The 14,442-nt window shown below is 44.9% G+C and overlaps 1 protein-coding gene across 1 annotated transcript; it reads right to left on the reverse strand.

Annotated features, from left to right (window-relative positions):
• Nucleotides 1-8,579: 8,579 nt before the first annotated feature.
• Nucleotides 8,580-13,768, reverse strand: LOC311113641 (complement C3). Its single transcript, XM_084156910.1, has one exon. It carries the CDS (start codon nt 13,740-13,742, stop codon nt 8,754-8,756), a length of 4,989 nt encoding a protein of 1,662 aa, XP_084013036.1. The 5' UTR covers nt 13,743-13,768; the 3' UTR covers nt 8,580-8,753.
• Between the last annotated feature and the right edge of the window lie 674 nt (nt 13,769-14,442).

The raw sequence follows: 14,442 nt of genomic DNA on the forward strand, positions 1-14,442 counted from the left end.
TGAGAGACAAGGGTTTCTAACAGCTGCCCCGAACCCCATCACACACACACACACACACACACACACACACACACACACACACACACACACAGACACAGACATATACACACACACACACACACACAGATACAAACCAGAACCTATTAGCTCCCGACAGTGCCTGTTGTTATGGAGTCGCTGTGTGAAGTGCCAGGGAGGTCTCAGGGCCCACATCCCATGGGGGTGGCCCAGCCACAATAGCTGGCTCTAGATAGATAACAGCTGGAGCATTGTCACAACTTTTGGAGTTAATTTTCATGCAGGCACTTTCTTGGGCACTCTTTGATGAGGAGTGTGGACCCCCTTAGGTCTGTGACCATCAGCACACACATTGCAGTCCTCCTGAAGAAATGCAATGTTCCCTTTGGGTGCAGGACATTGTGAATAAAAGCATATTAGTGTTAAGTTAGAACAGACTGGTGTTGTTGAGAAGGGAAGCATGAGCTTTATAGATACATCTTCCACACATCCAACTGCAGTGGAGATTCTTTGATCATTTGTCATTGTTCAAGTATGTCTTACCAGGAATCTAAAGAGCCAGAAATAAGTTTTCGGTCTTTAACCCTTGGCCCTGATGAATAAAAACCAAGGGACTTCATGGGGACAATTTCCTGCTCTGTCATTTAAGGTGGGGAGAAGGGGAGGAGATAAGAAGTGGTGGAAAAGATGAAAACGAGGTGTAAGAAACGGAAACTGGATAAAGGACATGACAGCGCGAGAAAGTACAGCACGACTCCAAGACCATTGAGTGCTTTTGAAGTGACAGAACGGAACGGAATCTGTACCCTATCTCTGCTTCGCTGTATCAGTACAATGGACAGCGCCCAACACACTAAAGCAAAGCCATTTTGGCAATGAATATACAGTAGGTTACAAGATAGATAGGGTAATTAACCTATTACATACAGCCTATGTGAGTACAGCCCTACACACAGCTGTCTTATCAAAATAACGCAAACTAAAAGCTGAAAGCAGTAGCCTAGTTATTAATGCAAAACAAAAATAGTTGATAGCAGTTTGGCTTTGAATACCAACACAACTGCAAATGCGAACGAATGAATGAATGCGAACGGAACAGAACAGCGGTAGGCCTACTATAAGCATATAAACAAAATATCTGATCGATAAATGCATGACACAATCTATATTTTGGCTAGTTACATTAACAGTACACAAACCAGTAAACAAAAGGTGAATGCAAATAACCAAAACATAGCCTACAGCCTACTACAGTGAGATGCAACCATGCATAGCTGTCTTGCCAAATAAATAGGCCTATAGGCCTGCTTCAAACATGGAAAATCATGTAGCTCATTAGTTCAGCCACACATTGCGATATGGCCCAATGCACTTCTGTGGACCAAATTCGACCGACCCACGTAATCAATTAAGCAATGCCGGCCTACCATAAACACATTTCCAATATGTACAGTTCCATTTGCAAACATGAAAAACGATCGGCTATCATAGAAATAAAATGTAGGCTATCTATTTCTATGATGAAACATACCGATATGTAGCTATACCCATTTGGGTTATTGCATTGCAATTATATTGAATTCTGCTTATATCACGCTATACCACAATAAAAATAAAAGTTCAAATGCCGAGACCAATGAGTGCTTTTGACCAAGAAGTGACACATCTGCAGTAACCGAGTATTCCAGCCACTCTCTTCCTATGAACCAGTTGCTATTAAATGAAGAAAAAAATGACAGAACACTTGCGGCTAGGGTAGGATTCTATAGGCTAACCTGGGCTGGCTCTGTTCCAAGCTCTTCAGGAACAGTTGGAGGTGGAGCGGGCTGTGGAGCCATTATCTTGGCTTGGCGGCGGCCTCAGTGGTTTGATTTCTGATATCCATCGTGGCAGTGGCAGATTAGCTGGTTAGAGCGAAATAGGCTACTAACACTAACGCCTTTTACAGCTGGCTAAGAAGCTTACTAAACTTTGTAGTGGTGGGGCGTGAGGCTGAGTTGAGTGAAGCATCTTCAACTATAAACTTGACCCCGTCCTTATAAATAAAAATCAAATATTACAGGCTGAGGCATATCACGTTATTCATGTAGCCTACCATAGATGAGCAACGTCCCCCCCCCGCTTTTTATGGAAACCCAAAGGAGTCATATCTAACCACCCAGTGGCTTTCCATAGCCCCCAACACACTCCACGATGCGCTCTGTCCATGATGCTGACACAGCACAGCGGAGAAACAGATTTCGTGCCAACCTGTTACTCAAACTTTTTTGCTATTTTTATATAGAGACAGAAAATTAAAACTGCCGTGGCACAAGTTTCAACTGAGGGGGCTAAGCCCCTTTTTGGCCCCTTGTGGAGCCGGGCCCGATGATTGACACTGACTCACTGCACCATATAGCATGGTTATACCAAGGCATTCATGTCTCGGATTCAGCTGGTGACACAGCCTTGATTTGCTGGATCTGTTTGTCTCTTAATTTCGGCACTGACAGTGGACATGGTTTACGACATCACCAGCCATCAGCCCAGCACAGCCTCAGGCTTCAATTATGCCAGCTTGCAGGGTGTCGGTTATTTTCAGTTCCCAGGGATAGCTGGGTATCAACCATACTGTACTGCACATTAGTAGCAGGCTACAGTCATATAAATAGCATTACTACATATTGAGTGTACTCATGAGTGTGCTGTCAAATTGTGGTCTGATGGACTTTTCTCATTCTAGTAATTCTATCTCTATTAATCCCATTGCACCTTCAGTAGCAGTCTACGGTCATAGAAATACTGTATAATTACTGTTAAGTGTACCCATAACTGTAATGCTCTAGTCATTATTTTCTATGGCTACTGCTGCTGTAGGCTACTGATGCCTTCCAATTAAGGAATAATTATGATGGCCAGATCCATGTAAAGCAGAAAGGAGATCCTCCATGGCACAAGCCTGTGTTATTATTGGCTAGCTAAAGCAGGCCCTCGGCACAAGGGCTATAATTCAGTGGAGTACTACAGACGGACTCCCAACACAGTTTTCTGGGGTGCACCTGTAGTGTGTTCTTTTCCACTGGGTCATGCGAGGCAGCTCTGTAACACTCTACATTTATCTAGTACAAGGGCGGCAGGTAGCTTAGTGGTTAAGAGCGTTGTGTCAGTAACCGAAAGTTCGCTGATTCTAATCCCCGAGCCGACTAGGTGAAAAATATGTTGATGTGCCCTTGAGCAAGGCACTTAACCCTAACTGCTCCTGTAAGTCGCTCAGGATAAGAGCGTCTGCTAAATGTAAATGTAAGTTGTTTTTCATATCACTACCATCACCCAAATTTAGCGCTTACATTTAAAAATACCCTGGATAGAAATGGTTTGAATGTTGACACCATATGATCCAGTAATTTAAACATTTCTCAAATGGTTTTAGATACCTTTCAGGGTGTGAACTTTAAATTACCTTCTCTGTCCTTTAAACAAAATAAATGACATTTTCAAGACAATATGTTACTGTCTAATTTCACGATCCTACCTGTGGCCTGCTCAGTTCATGTTTCTAGACCAGCACTAAATCTTACCATTCTTAATTTATCCCACAAGAGAGAGCGGCATGAACAAATTATTATATCAATGACCTCCACCTCTCAGATCATAGTAATTTACTGCCAAGGTGTCAATAAGGTGTGTGTGTGTGTGTATATGTGTATCCATATGTAAATTATAATATGCCATTTAGCAGACGCTTTTATCCAAAGCGACTTACAGTCATGCGTGCCTACTACCATGGTGTTACAAGCGCCGTGCTCTACCAGCTGAGCTACAGAGGACTACAGAGTATTTGTGAGAGAGATAGTGTTTGTGTGACATATGAGAACAGCTGCTCTGGGACCCTGGAGAGTTTGAATGAGAAGGAGGGAGGAGGAGGGGAGTGGCGAAACAAAACTACCATCCACCACGACAGTGGCCTCTGAGTTATCTCCTATACGGTCTGATTTAAAGGAAAATTCAAATCACAGCGTGACACCCACTTCTGGTTACCCACACTGCCCTGCTGCTTACCTTACTGGGTCAGGTTAGAGGCTAAACTTATCAAAGGGACAGGAAGTGGTCATGGTCATGAGAGAAGTGGTGGTCAAGGCTTGCAGTATATTTGACACAAGTTACTCTTCCAGTTGAGCAGCAAAGGACATTTACTTCCTCAGAGTTGAGCACTTGAATAGTGAGCAGGCATGCTGTTTCTCTCATATTCAACTCTGATGCCAGGTAAAAAAAAGTCCTCAAACAGTACTGTTTTCATCTCATTTCAACCAGTGTTGAAACATTCAAATGAGGATAAACTTCAACTTAAATACATTGACTTAACCTGACTAACAGGTTGTTACATCAATCTAATTTCAACATAATCATCAGAACAATGTATACGTAAAAATTGCGTTGAAGATTCCACATAGAAACTTAAAATAGTTTTCATCCTATACTTATTATACACTGAGTATACAAAACATTAAGAACTCTTCCAATGACATAGACTGACCAGGTGAATCCAGGTAAAAACTATGATCCCTTATGTCACTTGTTAAATCCACTTAAATCAGTGTAGATGAAGGGGAGGAGACAGGTTAAAGAAGGATTTTTAAGACTTGAGACATGGATTGTGTATGTGTGCCATTCAGAGGGTGAATGGGCAAGACAAAATATTTAAGTGCCTTTTAAACAGGGTATGGTAGTAGGTGCTAGGTGCACCAGTTTGTGTCAATAACTGCAACGCTGCTGGGTTTTTCACGCTCAACAGTTTCCTGTGTGTATCAAGAATAGTCCACCACCCAAAGGACATCCAGACAACTTGACACAACTGTGGGAAGCATTGGAGTCAACATGGGCCAGCATTCCTGTGGAACGCTTTTGACACCTTGGAGAGTCCATGCCCTGACGAATTGAGGCTGTTTTGAGAGCAAAAGGAGAGGGTGCAACTCAATATTAGGAAGGTGTTCCTAATGTTTGGTATACGCAGTGGTGGTTGAAATTATGCTGAATTTCATATTTAATTAGACATACAGTGAGGGAAAAAAGTATTTGATCCCCTGCTGATTTTGTACGTTTGCCCACTGACGAAGACATGATCAGTCTATAATGTTAATGGTAGGTTTATTCGAACAGTGAGAGACAGAATAACAACAAAAAATCCAGAAAAACTCATGTCAAAAATGTTATAAATTGATTTGTATTTTAATGAGGGAAATAAGTATTTGACCCCTCTGCAAAACATGACTTAGTACTTGGTGGCAAAACCCTTGTTGGCAATCACAGAGGTCAGACATTTCTTGTAGTTGGCCACCTGGTTTGCACACATCTCAGGAGGGATTTTGTTCCACTCCTCTTTGCAGATCTTCTCCAAGTCATTAAGGTTTCGAGGCTGACGTTTGGCAACCTGAACCTTCAGCTCCCTCCACAGATTTTCTATGGGATAAAGGTCTGGAGACTGGCTAGGCCACTCCAGGACCTTAATGTGCTTCTTCTTGAGCCACTCCTTTGTTGCCTTGGCCGTGTGTTTTGGGTCATTGTCATGCTGGAATACCCATCCACGACCCATTTTCAATGCCCTGGCTGAGGGAAGGAGGTTCTCACCCAAGATTTGACGGTACATGGCCCCGTCCATCGTCCCTTTGATGCGGTGAAGTTGTCCTGTCCGCTTAGCAGAAAAACACCCCCAAAGCATAATGTTTCCACCTCCATGTTTGACGGTGGGGATGGTGTTCTTGGGGTCATAGGCAGCATTCCTCCTCCTCCAAACACGCCGAGTTGAGTTGATGCCAAATAGCTCCATTTTGGTCTCATCTGACCACAACACTTTCACCCAGTTCTCCTCTGAATCATTCAGATGTTCATTGGCAAACTTCAGATGGGCATGTATATGTGCTTTCTTGAGCAGGGGGACCTTGCGGGCGCTGCAGGATTTCAGTCCTTCACGGCGTAGTGTGTTACTAATTGTTTTCTTGGTGACTATGGTCCCAGCTGCCTTGAGATCATTGACAAGATCCTTCCGTGTAGTTCTGGGTTGATTCCTCACCGTTCTCATGATCATTGCAACTCCACGAGGTGAGATCTTGCATGGAGCTCCAGGCCGAGGGAGATTGACAGTTCTTTTGTGTTTCTTCCATTTGCGAATAATCGCACCAACTGTTGTCACCTTCTCACCAAGCTGCTTGGCGATGGTCTTGTAGCCCATTCCAGCCTTGTGTAGGTCTACAATCTTGTCCCTGACATCCTTGGAGAGCTCTTTGGTCTTGGCCATGGTAGAGAGTTTGGAATCTGATTGATTGATTGCTTCTGTGGACAGCTGTCTTTTATACAGGTAACAAACTGAGATTAGGAGCACTCCCTTTAAGAGTGCTCCTAATCTCAGCTCGTTACCTGTATAAAAGACACCTGGGAGCCAGAAATCTTTCTGATTGAGAGGGGGTCAAATACTTATTTCCCACATTAAAATGCAAATAAATGTATAACATTTTTACGTTTATCTGGATTTTTTTGTTGTTATTCTGTCTCTCACTGTTCAAATAAACCTACCATTAAAATTATAGACTGATCATTTCTTAGTCAGTGGGCAAACATACAAAATCAGCAGGGGATCAAATACTTTTTTTCCTCACTGTATGTTATTTGACTTTGTTTAAATGTTGATAGTAAAATTGTATGTTTGAATCAGCATCATTGTTTCAACGTCATAGCCTATTTAAAGCAAGTTTTTTTGTTTAGAATTTGATTCAAATTATTCTTTCTCTTTTTAGGCCTTATCAGTAATTAATTTAATCTTGCTTATTGACGATGTTTTGCATGTCCATTCTCAGCCATAATGCAATTTACAGTAGGCCTAGCCCCTATATCAGTGTGAATGCTATTGAAGCCATGCAATTACTTAGAGCAATGTGGACTGCAAATGGGTTCAAGTTATCCTATTTAGCAAAGATGGGATAGGTCTATATTTTGTTATTTTGTTTCTGTAAGCCATTTAACAAACTGTAACGGACTAACATTGGAATTGGAGTTGATTCCAAGGCAATACATAAAAAAACGTAAATACACAACCTGAAGCAACCACATATTTCACCATGGAGCACGTTCTGATTGGCCAATGAGGGGCCAAGCCTTGACACACTGACAACTTATTTATTCATCAAAACCCAGCCCTTTCGTGCCAACGCCAGCAAGTGCGCCAATAATTGTGATAGTGAAAAAACCCTGAACCTATAGCGCTATCGCTCGCGCTTAGATTGACCATTGCATTAGGTGTGTTCAAATAGAGCCCATGGTATTACAATGTGTTATCTGTCCATTCTCTCGGCATTGTGACCAGATTTCCTGGTCCTTCCATGTATTACAATTATTTGAGAGATATTGTTTCAAAATAATGTAATGCTTAGTCAATCATTTTACTTTCGCTATAATGATGAGTTCAATTGTTTCACCAACCAGATATGTACACTTGTAAGATGTCCACATACAATGCGTGCTTGACTACCTCCGGATGTGGTCAGAAAGATCACAATGTGTATTTTGATTGTCTACACCTGTCAAAAAATGTGGACACAATCAGAATGTTGACAAGATCCGAACAAAGGATGCATGTTAGCACCAGGTATAAATGGGGCTTTAGACTTGCTTTGTCATCTGGGTTCAGGAAGAGAGTGAGGATGTTGAGCTACGGTTAATGTGGGGTGATTATTTATATTTTAGTCGTTAATCTTCACTGATTGAGACTGAAATGTCCTTCAAACACTCAGAGCCACTCCAGCTGTGTCATCCCCAAGGCTTACATGAAAGGTTCCGCATCAGTGTGTGTGTGCGTGTGTGTGTGCGTGCGTGTGATCCCACTACAACTGTTGTCTGCTAAAATACATACTGCATATCTCCCATGATGACATGTCTGTAAAACAAAAGCTCAATGACTCAAACACACTTCCTCCTGGTAAGGGTCAGGGTCCTTTGTCTGTACCCCTAATGTCAAAACCTTGCTCATAATAAATTAACCCCTGATTATAAACGAGTTTCCACATTGGTAAAAGCAGTGATGAAAGTGTCTATTACCCTGACTGATTTGTATACAGTACATCTTATTTGCTTAGTGCCATATGGGGCAGGAGAAAATGTTTGTTAATCCTGATCGCATTTGGTAAAAACATGTACTGAAAGATGTATAGTACTCTGACTGATTTGCCATATGGACCAGAATGAGATATTTGGCCATTTTGGTGCTCAAATAGTGAACAAACACAGTTACTTAAACTTAAATAGTTTTTGTTTGGTGTTTAAAACCAATAAACAATTAAATCCCCGAAATGACTGATGGCACGCACACAAAGGAATTAGACAATATGTTTTTTTTTAATGCATTTCTTTCATGCTTATTACAGAAGGCAGGGGTCATTTTAGTGCTAAAATAAAGCCATAGAAAATGTAACTATGGCATAGTAATCTATGACGATGACGACTGCAAATGGCACACTTAAATGTATGTATAAGTGTGCCATTTGCAGTCATTATCATCATAGGTTAACTTTTAAATTAAAACATTTTCTTTCCCAAACAGTTTTATTGTGCACAGTGTACAGAATTTACTGGTCAGTTTCCAAAAGAATATATTCCAAGTGGTCAAACTCATCTCCATACACTCTCTAGGTTACAATGAGTTATGACAGGGCATACAACCTGGATTGCAATGTTACAAAAATTTAAATGTAACAAAACAAGAAGAGAAGCTAAACAGGGCAGCCAAAGGTTGTGATCTGGTTGATGAACTCATCAATGCCCAGACAGACTTCTCTGTAGTCTCTGGACGTGCACTCTTGTTGTGAGGGCCAGTACTCTATCCACGTCTGTTCTCCTAGGACATACTTGTACTGCAACAGTCCTTTATCCTCCACTCTGTGCAGGTCTTCAGACTTCCCCATAATCATGTATGTTTTCCCCTGCTTTAGACCCAGAGCCTCTCTACAGTAAGATAGTCCCATGAAGTCACGATTCCTCCCCTCCACTCCCTCATCAGTACCTGGCTTGATGACCTCATCGATCTTTATGGTGTAAGTATCTGTGTGTGTCGTCAGCTTCAAGTCCACCACCGTAGCTTTGTAAACGTAATCCAGTCCCGCGCCGCAGGCTTTGTCTATGCGGTTGACATCTAGCTCATCTTTCTTCTGCATACTGCAGCTCTCTTCCGCACACGTGCACACGTCTCCAAGACACAGTCTGCTCAGAGTACCACCCTCCCTCTGTGGGTGGTAGAACTTCACACATTGCTTCTGGTTGTAGTATTCATATACTGAGATGGCAGCTGGCTGTAGAACTCCCACTTCCTGTACTCTGTGGATCCTAAAGGATATTCTGTCTGGTAACTTATGGGACACCTTGTCCAGATATAGGATGAGAGATCCTCTTTCAGACAGAACTTTGTCCATCTCAAACTTCTCTATGTAGCGCTCCCTCCCCTTGGACAACAATTTCAGATCGTCTGTGTCTACAATGAAGCCGGTCAGCAAGCCGATGTCCAGGATAGACATGGTCGCATCTTTCTCTGAGTTACGATACAATACCTCAATAGTGAGCATAAACGACTCCTTGGCGTCCTCGTGGCTTATTTTGTCCATCTTAGTGAGGGTGACAGAGAGGTCAAAGCTTTCACAGTCACTGTCCTTCTCCTCTGGCAGGGCATAGTACAGTGTCACCACCGACAAGGTCGCCTCACCATTTCCTGAGGCTTTTACTGTCAAGTCCTTGTCTATGGAGTTGACCTTGTCTGTACGAGTGTGGAACTGGTTCTTGTTGTTGATGGACCACTTGGTGACCGATGCCCTGCCGGCTACCTCTAGGTTGATGTTCAGGTCAACTTCTTTCAGGTCCTTCACATTGGCCCAATACTCAGCCACAGCCTGGAACACCATGATGGTGGACTGTGTGGATCCGTATCCCCCTCCCACTTTCTTCTGCTTGTTGAGCCACCTGACTATGGGGCCGGCCTCTTCGTAGGCCTTCACCTTGACCAGGGCAAGCAGGGCGTACGACGTGGCCTCCAGTGTGTACGGGTGACCACCAGGGACTGGCCAGTGGTCCAGCTGTGGAGCGGCGAACTTCAGTAGGGTCTCCTTGTTGAGGTTCTCTGCATTGGCCAGAGCATAGGAGGTCATAGCAACAGCATAAGGGTTTGTCAGGTGGGGAAGACGCTTCTCGAGGTACGCTACTGCCTTAGCCATACTGCCTGGTAGGCTGTTGACAACCTGCTCACACAGTGAGCTTGCTTCCTGCATGGCGATGAGAACAAAGGCTGTCATAGAAGCGTCATTGTCCGACCCCCTCACGTTACCCGTCATCTCTGCGTGAATGACAGGAGCAAACTCATTGAAGATGCCGTCTGGCTGTTGTGTGTTCAGGATCAGCCACTTGACAGCACTACAGATCACTTTTTCCTCAACACTGATCAGTGTACTGGACATGGCAAACACCTTCACTACGTATGCTGTCAGCCAGGTACTGCTCTGTCTGCTGACCCAAGCAGCGTAGGAGCCATCTTCTTTACGGTAGGCCAGCTCACGTTGGTAACCAATGTTGATGTACTTGATGGCTGTGTTCCGCCTGTCCAGGCCAATATCCTCCCACTTTTTGGTGTTGTCCAGGTAGTGTGTAGCAATGACAGGCAGGGTCATGTAGATCATGTTCTGTTCCCCACACCCAATTGGCTGAACTATCAGACTGCCCAGAGAGTCTCCACTGATGGCCTGCTCCACCAGCACACTGGTCTGCTCTCCACCTGTCACACTAATAAGTGTGTCAGCATCAGAGTTTGGCACCTGGTTCCGGGGCACTCCACTTGGTATGTGTGCTGTCTGCTCACCTCCATGTTTAGCCGGGTTCAGGAGTACATTGTTTTCCTTCTTGACCAGCACTCCCTCAGCCACAACGCGCAGGTCCCTCTTCACACCGTCATTGCTGCCAGAGTTTTTCACAGACGCTTTGACCTCAATGGAGTGCAAGCCCAGCCTCATAGGGATGAGGACATAGGGTACAACCCGGGTGGACATGGGGTCCATGTTCACTTCCTGCCTGTACTTACCCTTCTTGCTTGCCGAGCTGCACACCTCGCCATTTTCCATCAGCTCCACACGCACAATTATGGGGTCTTCGCTGTAGTTGTGGAGGATCGCTTTGACCTCCAGCTGTTCATTGCGGACGGCTGAGTAGGGCAGCTTGAGGTCGATGAAGAACTCCTTCAGAACTATCATCTCAAACGGATCTGCCACACAGATACCATGATTTTTAGACAGGCTGATGGCTGTTATCTGCCAGGTGGTGATGGAATCCTTCAGGAAGTTGTTCTTTATTAAAGATGTGGTCTCGCAGTTCTTGGCTTGGGCGGGGCATTCAGGAAGATTGGTGTCCTCCCACATCCAGCTCTCAGGGAACTGACTACGAGACACAATGTCTTCAGACCGCATGAACATATCATCCTCCTCCTCACTGCGTGAGAGCAGCAGTGCATCCTGTTTGGATTCAGCCTTCTTGGAGGCCATCTCATTGCAGCAGACGAGGAAGGCTTGGACACAGATGTCCCCATCTGTGATGTACTGGGCCCGTCTGTCACAGGTGTATCCCATGGTGTTGTCCCTCATCCCGTCCACACAACACTCCTTGGCCAGACCATTGTACTTACTGGCCATACTAGTGATGACGTCACCGATGGTCACTGCTCGCCTCCGCCTAGAACTAACAGGACAGCTGGGGTCTGTTCTGATCCCAGTCCCTTTAGCAGTGTTGGTCTCAAATACCAGACCAGCATCATAGAACACCCCAATATTGTCTGCTCCCCCTCCAGCTGTACAGCCTGTATCATGCTTCTCTATAGTGTCCCAGATCTTGGTCTGTGTGAGACGGTGTTTGTTGTTGAGAACGTAGACTCCCTTGTCTACAGCCACAAGCCCTACTTTAGCTCCCGGGTCTCCAGTGATGGTCAGGCTAAAAGCCTTACGAGGCTCATAGGATGGCTTGGGTCTGGTCGACATCACTTTCAGTGAGCCCATGCAGGAGACCTTGACGTCAACCCAGACAGAGTCTGCCACCAGGTCAGCTGTTCCCACATGGTAGTACGCTACGATGCGGAATGATGGAAGCATCTCCTTGGAGACAGGCACTGACAGTGTCACCAGGGCGTTGCCCTGTCTTCTGAATCTGCCCACTTTCACCAGCTGACCTCTACTCAGGAACATGTATGTAAGGTCATGGTTTTGTAAGGCGAGGGGTCCCAGATTCAGATTGATCTTAATTGGGTCTCCTATTTTCAACTCATTAGAGTCAACCCCGACATGGAGGAAGTTCCCGGTAGAAGTCCTGTATGGGAAAACCTTCATGGTGGCCTCTGCCTGTCTGGTGTGGTGGATAGCCGGGTCCTTGGTCTTCACAGTGATTGTCAGCTCTTTGGCCGATGCCACAGTGTTAAGTGTAACTTTGGCAAAACCGTTGGCCCTGGTCACCCCTTTATCATTATCTGGAGTCACCTCAATCTCCACTCCAATGGCTGGAGAGTTGTCGGGATTCGTAACGTAAACCGAGACGTCGAAAGGCATGCCAGGTTTGAAGTATTTGGGCATTCTCTTGAAGAGGATGGTGTATGGCGTAGTGACGATCTGGATCCCTCTCTTCTCTGCCTCTACCATCTCACCCCCACCCTCTGTTAACACGCTGACTGACACGAAGATGGACTGTTTGACCAGATCATTGATGTTTTTGAAAGTCTGTGTGATGTGTTCATTTTTCAGACAAGCCACTCCTTTACCTTCTCTGATATCTACTCTCTGCAGAGAGTTGGGGAAGCTCTTTTTCTCATTCTCTGTGATGACACCAAACACCACATAACCTGTCCCTGTCACTTCCTTACCGTACAGATACCTGGCAGTGATGTCAACGGTCAGGTCTTCGTCGTTGACGTAGAAGAAGGCTTTTTTTGGGGTCAGACTAACCTCGAAGCTGGGCAGAACATACTCCTTGACTTCAAAGTCAGATGAGAAGGTCTTCTGAGGAGTGCTCTGGAACCTCGTGACCACATGCCATGTCCCGAAGCTGACGATCTCAGGGAGTTTGAACTGTCCAGATTTGACTCCCTTGTCTGGGTTGATGATCTCCCTGAAGATGGTAATGTTCTCAGGAGTCATGAACTCCACAGAGACTGCAATCTCTTTGTTTTTGGCGACCTCCTTGTCCACAAATATCTCCCTGGTCAGAGGCTCCAGGCCAGGAGTCATAGAGAACACTCTGTAGTAGACGGTGCTGGCCGGTGTGTAAATGGTCTTGTCAGTCTGGATGAAGATGTATCCAGACTGGAAGGAGACTAGGACAACCTTCTCCAGGACACGGTCAGGGAACTGGGCCTGCAGGACCACATACTGCTTCTGCTTGGGGTCGTCCACAAAGTGGTCCCCCTCTGGGATGACCAGTTGTGTCAGAGCCTGGAAGTTGTTTGCTTGATCCAGAACCACTGATTTAGAGACCAGCACTTTGCTCTGGGTAGGGTGGTTCTTCACCATGATCTGAATGTCCAGGGGACCTCCTGTATGGTCCTGAGACTCCACAAAGATGTTCTCATTACTGCCCACACGCAGCAGGTTAGGAGCTGACAACACATGTAGTGCAGCTCCATCAGAGAAGGTAGGTAGAGAGAGGGCAACAGCCAGAGCGGCCAGACACAGCAAGTTGCCGACCCACATCTCCACCACTGATTCTGGGTCTGTAATAGTGCCTTCACTCTCCAACCCTGGCTTTTATTCTGTCTAGGGTTAGCTCATTCTGTGGGAGGTTCCAGGGGTGACTCCCCCATGGGGTGTGTTACTTCCCAGCAGTAGAGTTGGGAAACCAGCGGTACTGATAAGAGTAGTTGAAAAGTCCACTGTTAAGCAAAACAAACAGCACAAAACCTATCAGAGCGATATACAGGTTAGAAATGTACTGGAACTACTGTGATTTATATTAAACCACTGAAACAAACAACTTAATAAAACAAAACGGCAAAAAAAAAGTTATATTATTAATCAGCGACATGGACGTGCTATTATTAAAGCCGAAGCTAACTAGCTCCTTTCGTTCAGATCTGGTTTCAAGACAAGTCAGTAGGTCATGCATGATACAGTCACTGTCAAAACAACGGCAACACCCTAAATGCCATGGAGAACTCAGTGCATCTCATAATGAGACAGTGTGTGTCAGCACAACATCTACACCCCCATTAGAATAGAGAACTCAGTGTACAGTATGTCACTGTACGCATGCACGCACACACACACAGCCTCAGTCAGTAGTACTGTATATGGATTTCTTTCTCAAATAATGTTGTTACCATGGCTTTGCTATGAAAGTGTGCAAGCAGTGCTTGCAATCAACTAACGCTGAACAACTTGCTGAAAACAAGCC

Source organism: Coregonus lavaretus, assembly GCF_964263955.1.
Source record: "Coregonus lavaretus genome assembly, chromosome: 3".
In the NCBI taxonomy this organism is placed as follows: domain Eukaryota; kingdom Metazoa; phylum Chordata; class Actinopteri; order Salmoniformes; family Salmonidae; genus Coregonus; species Coregonus lavaretus.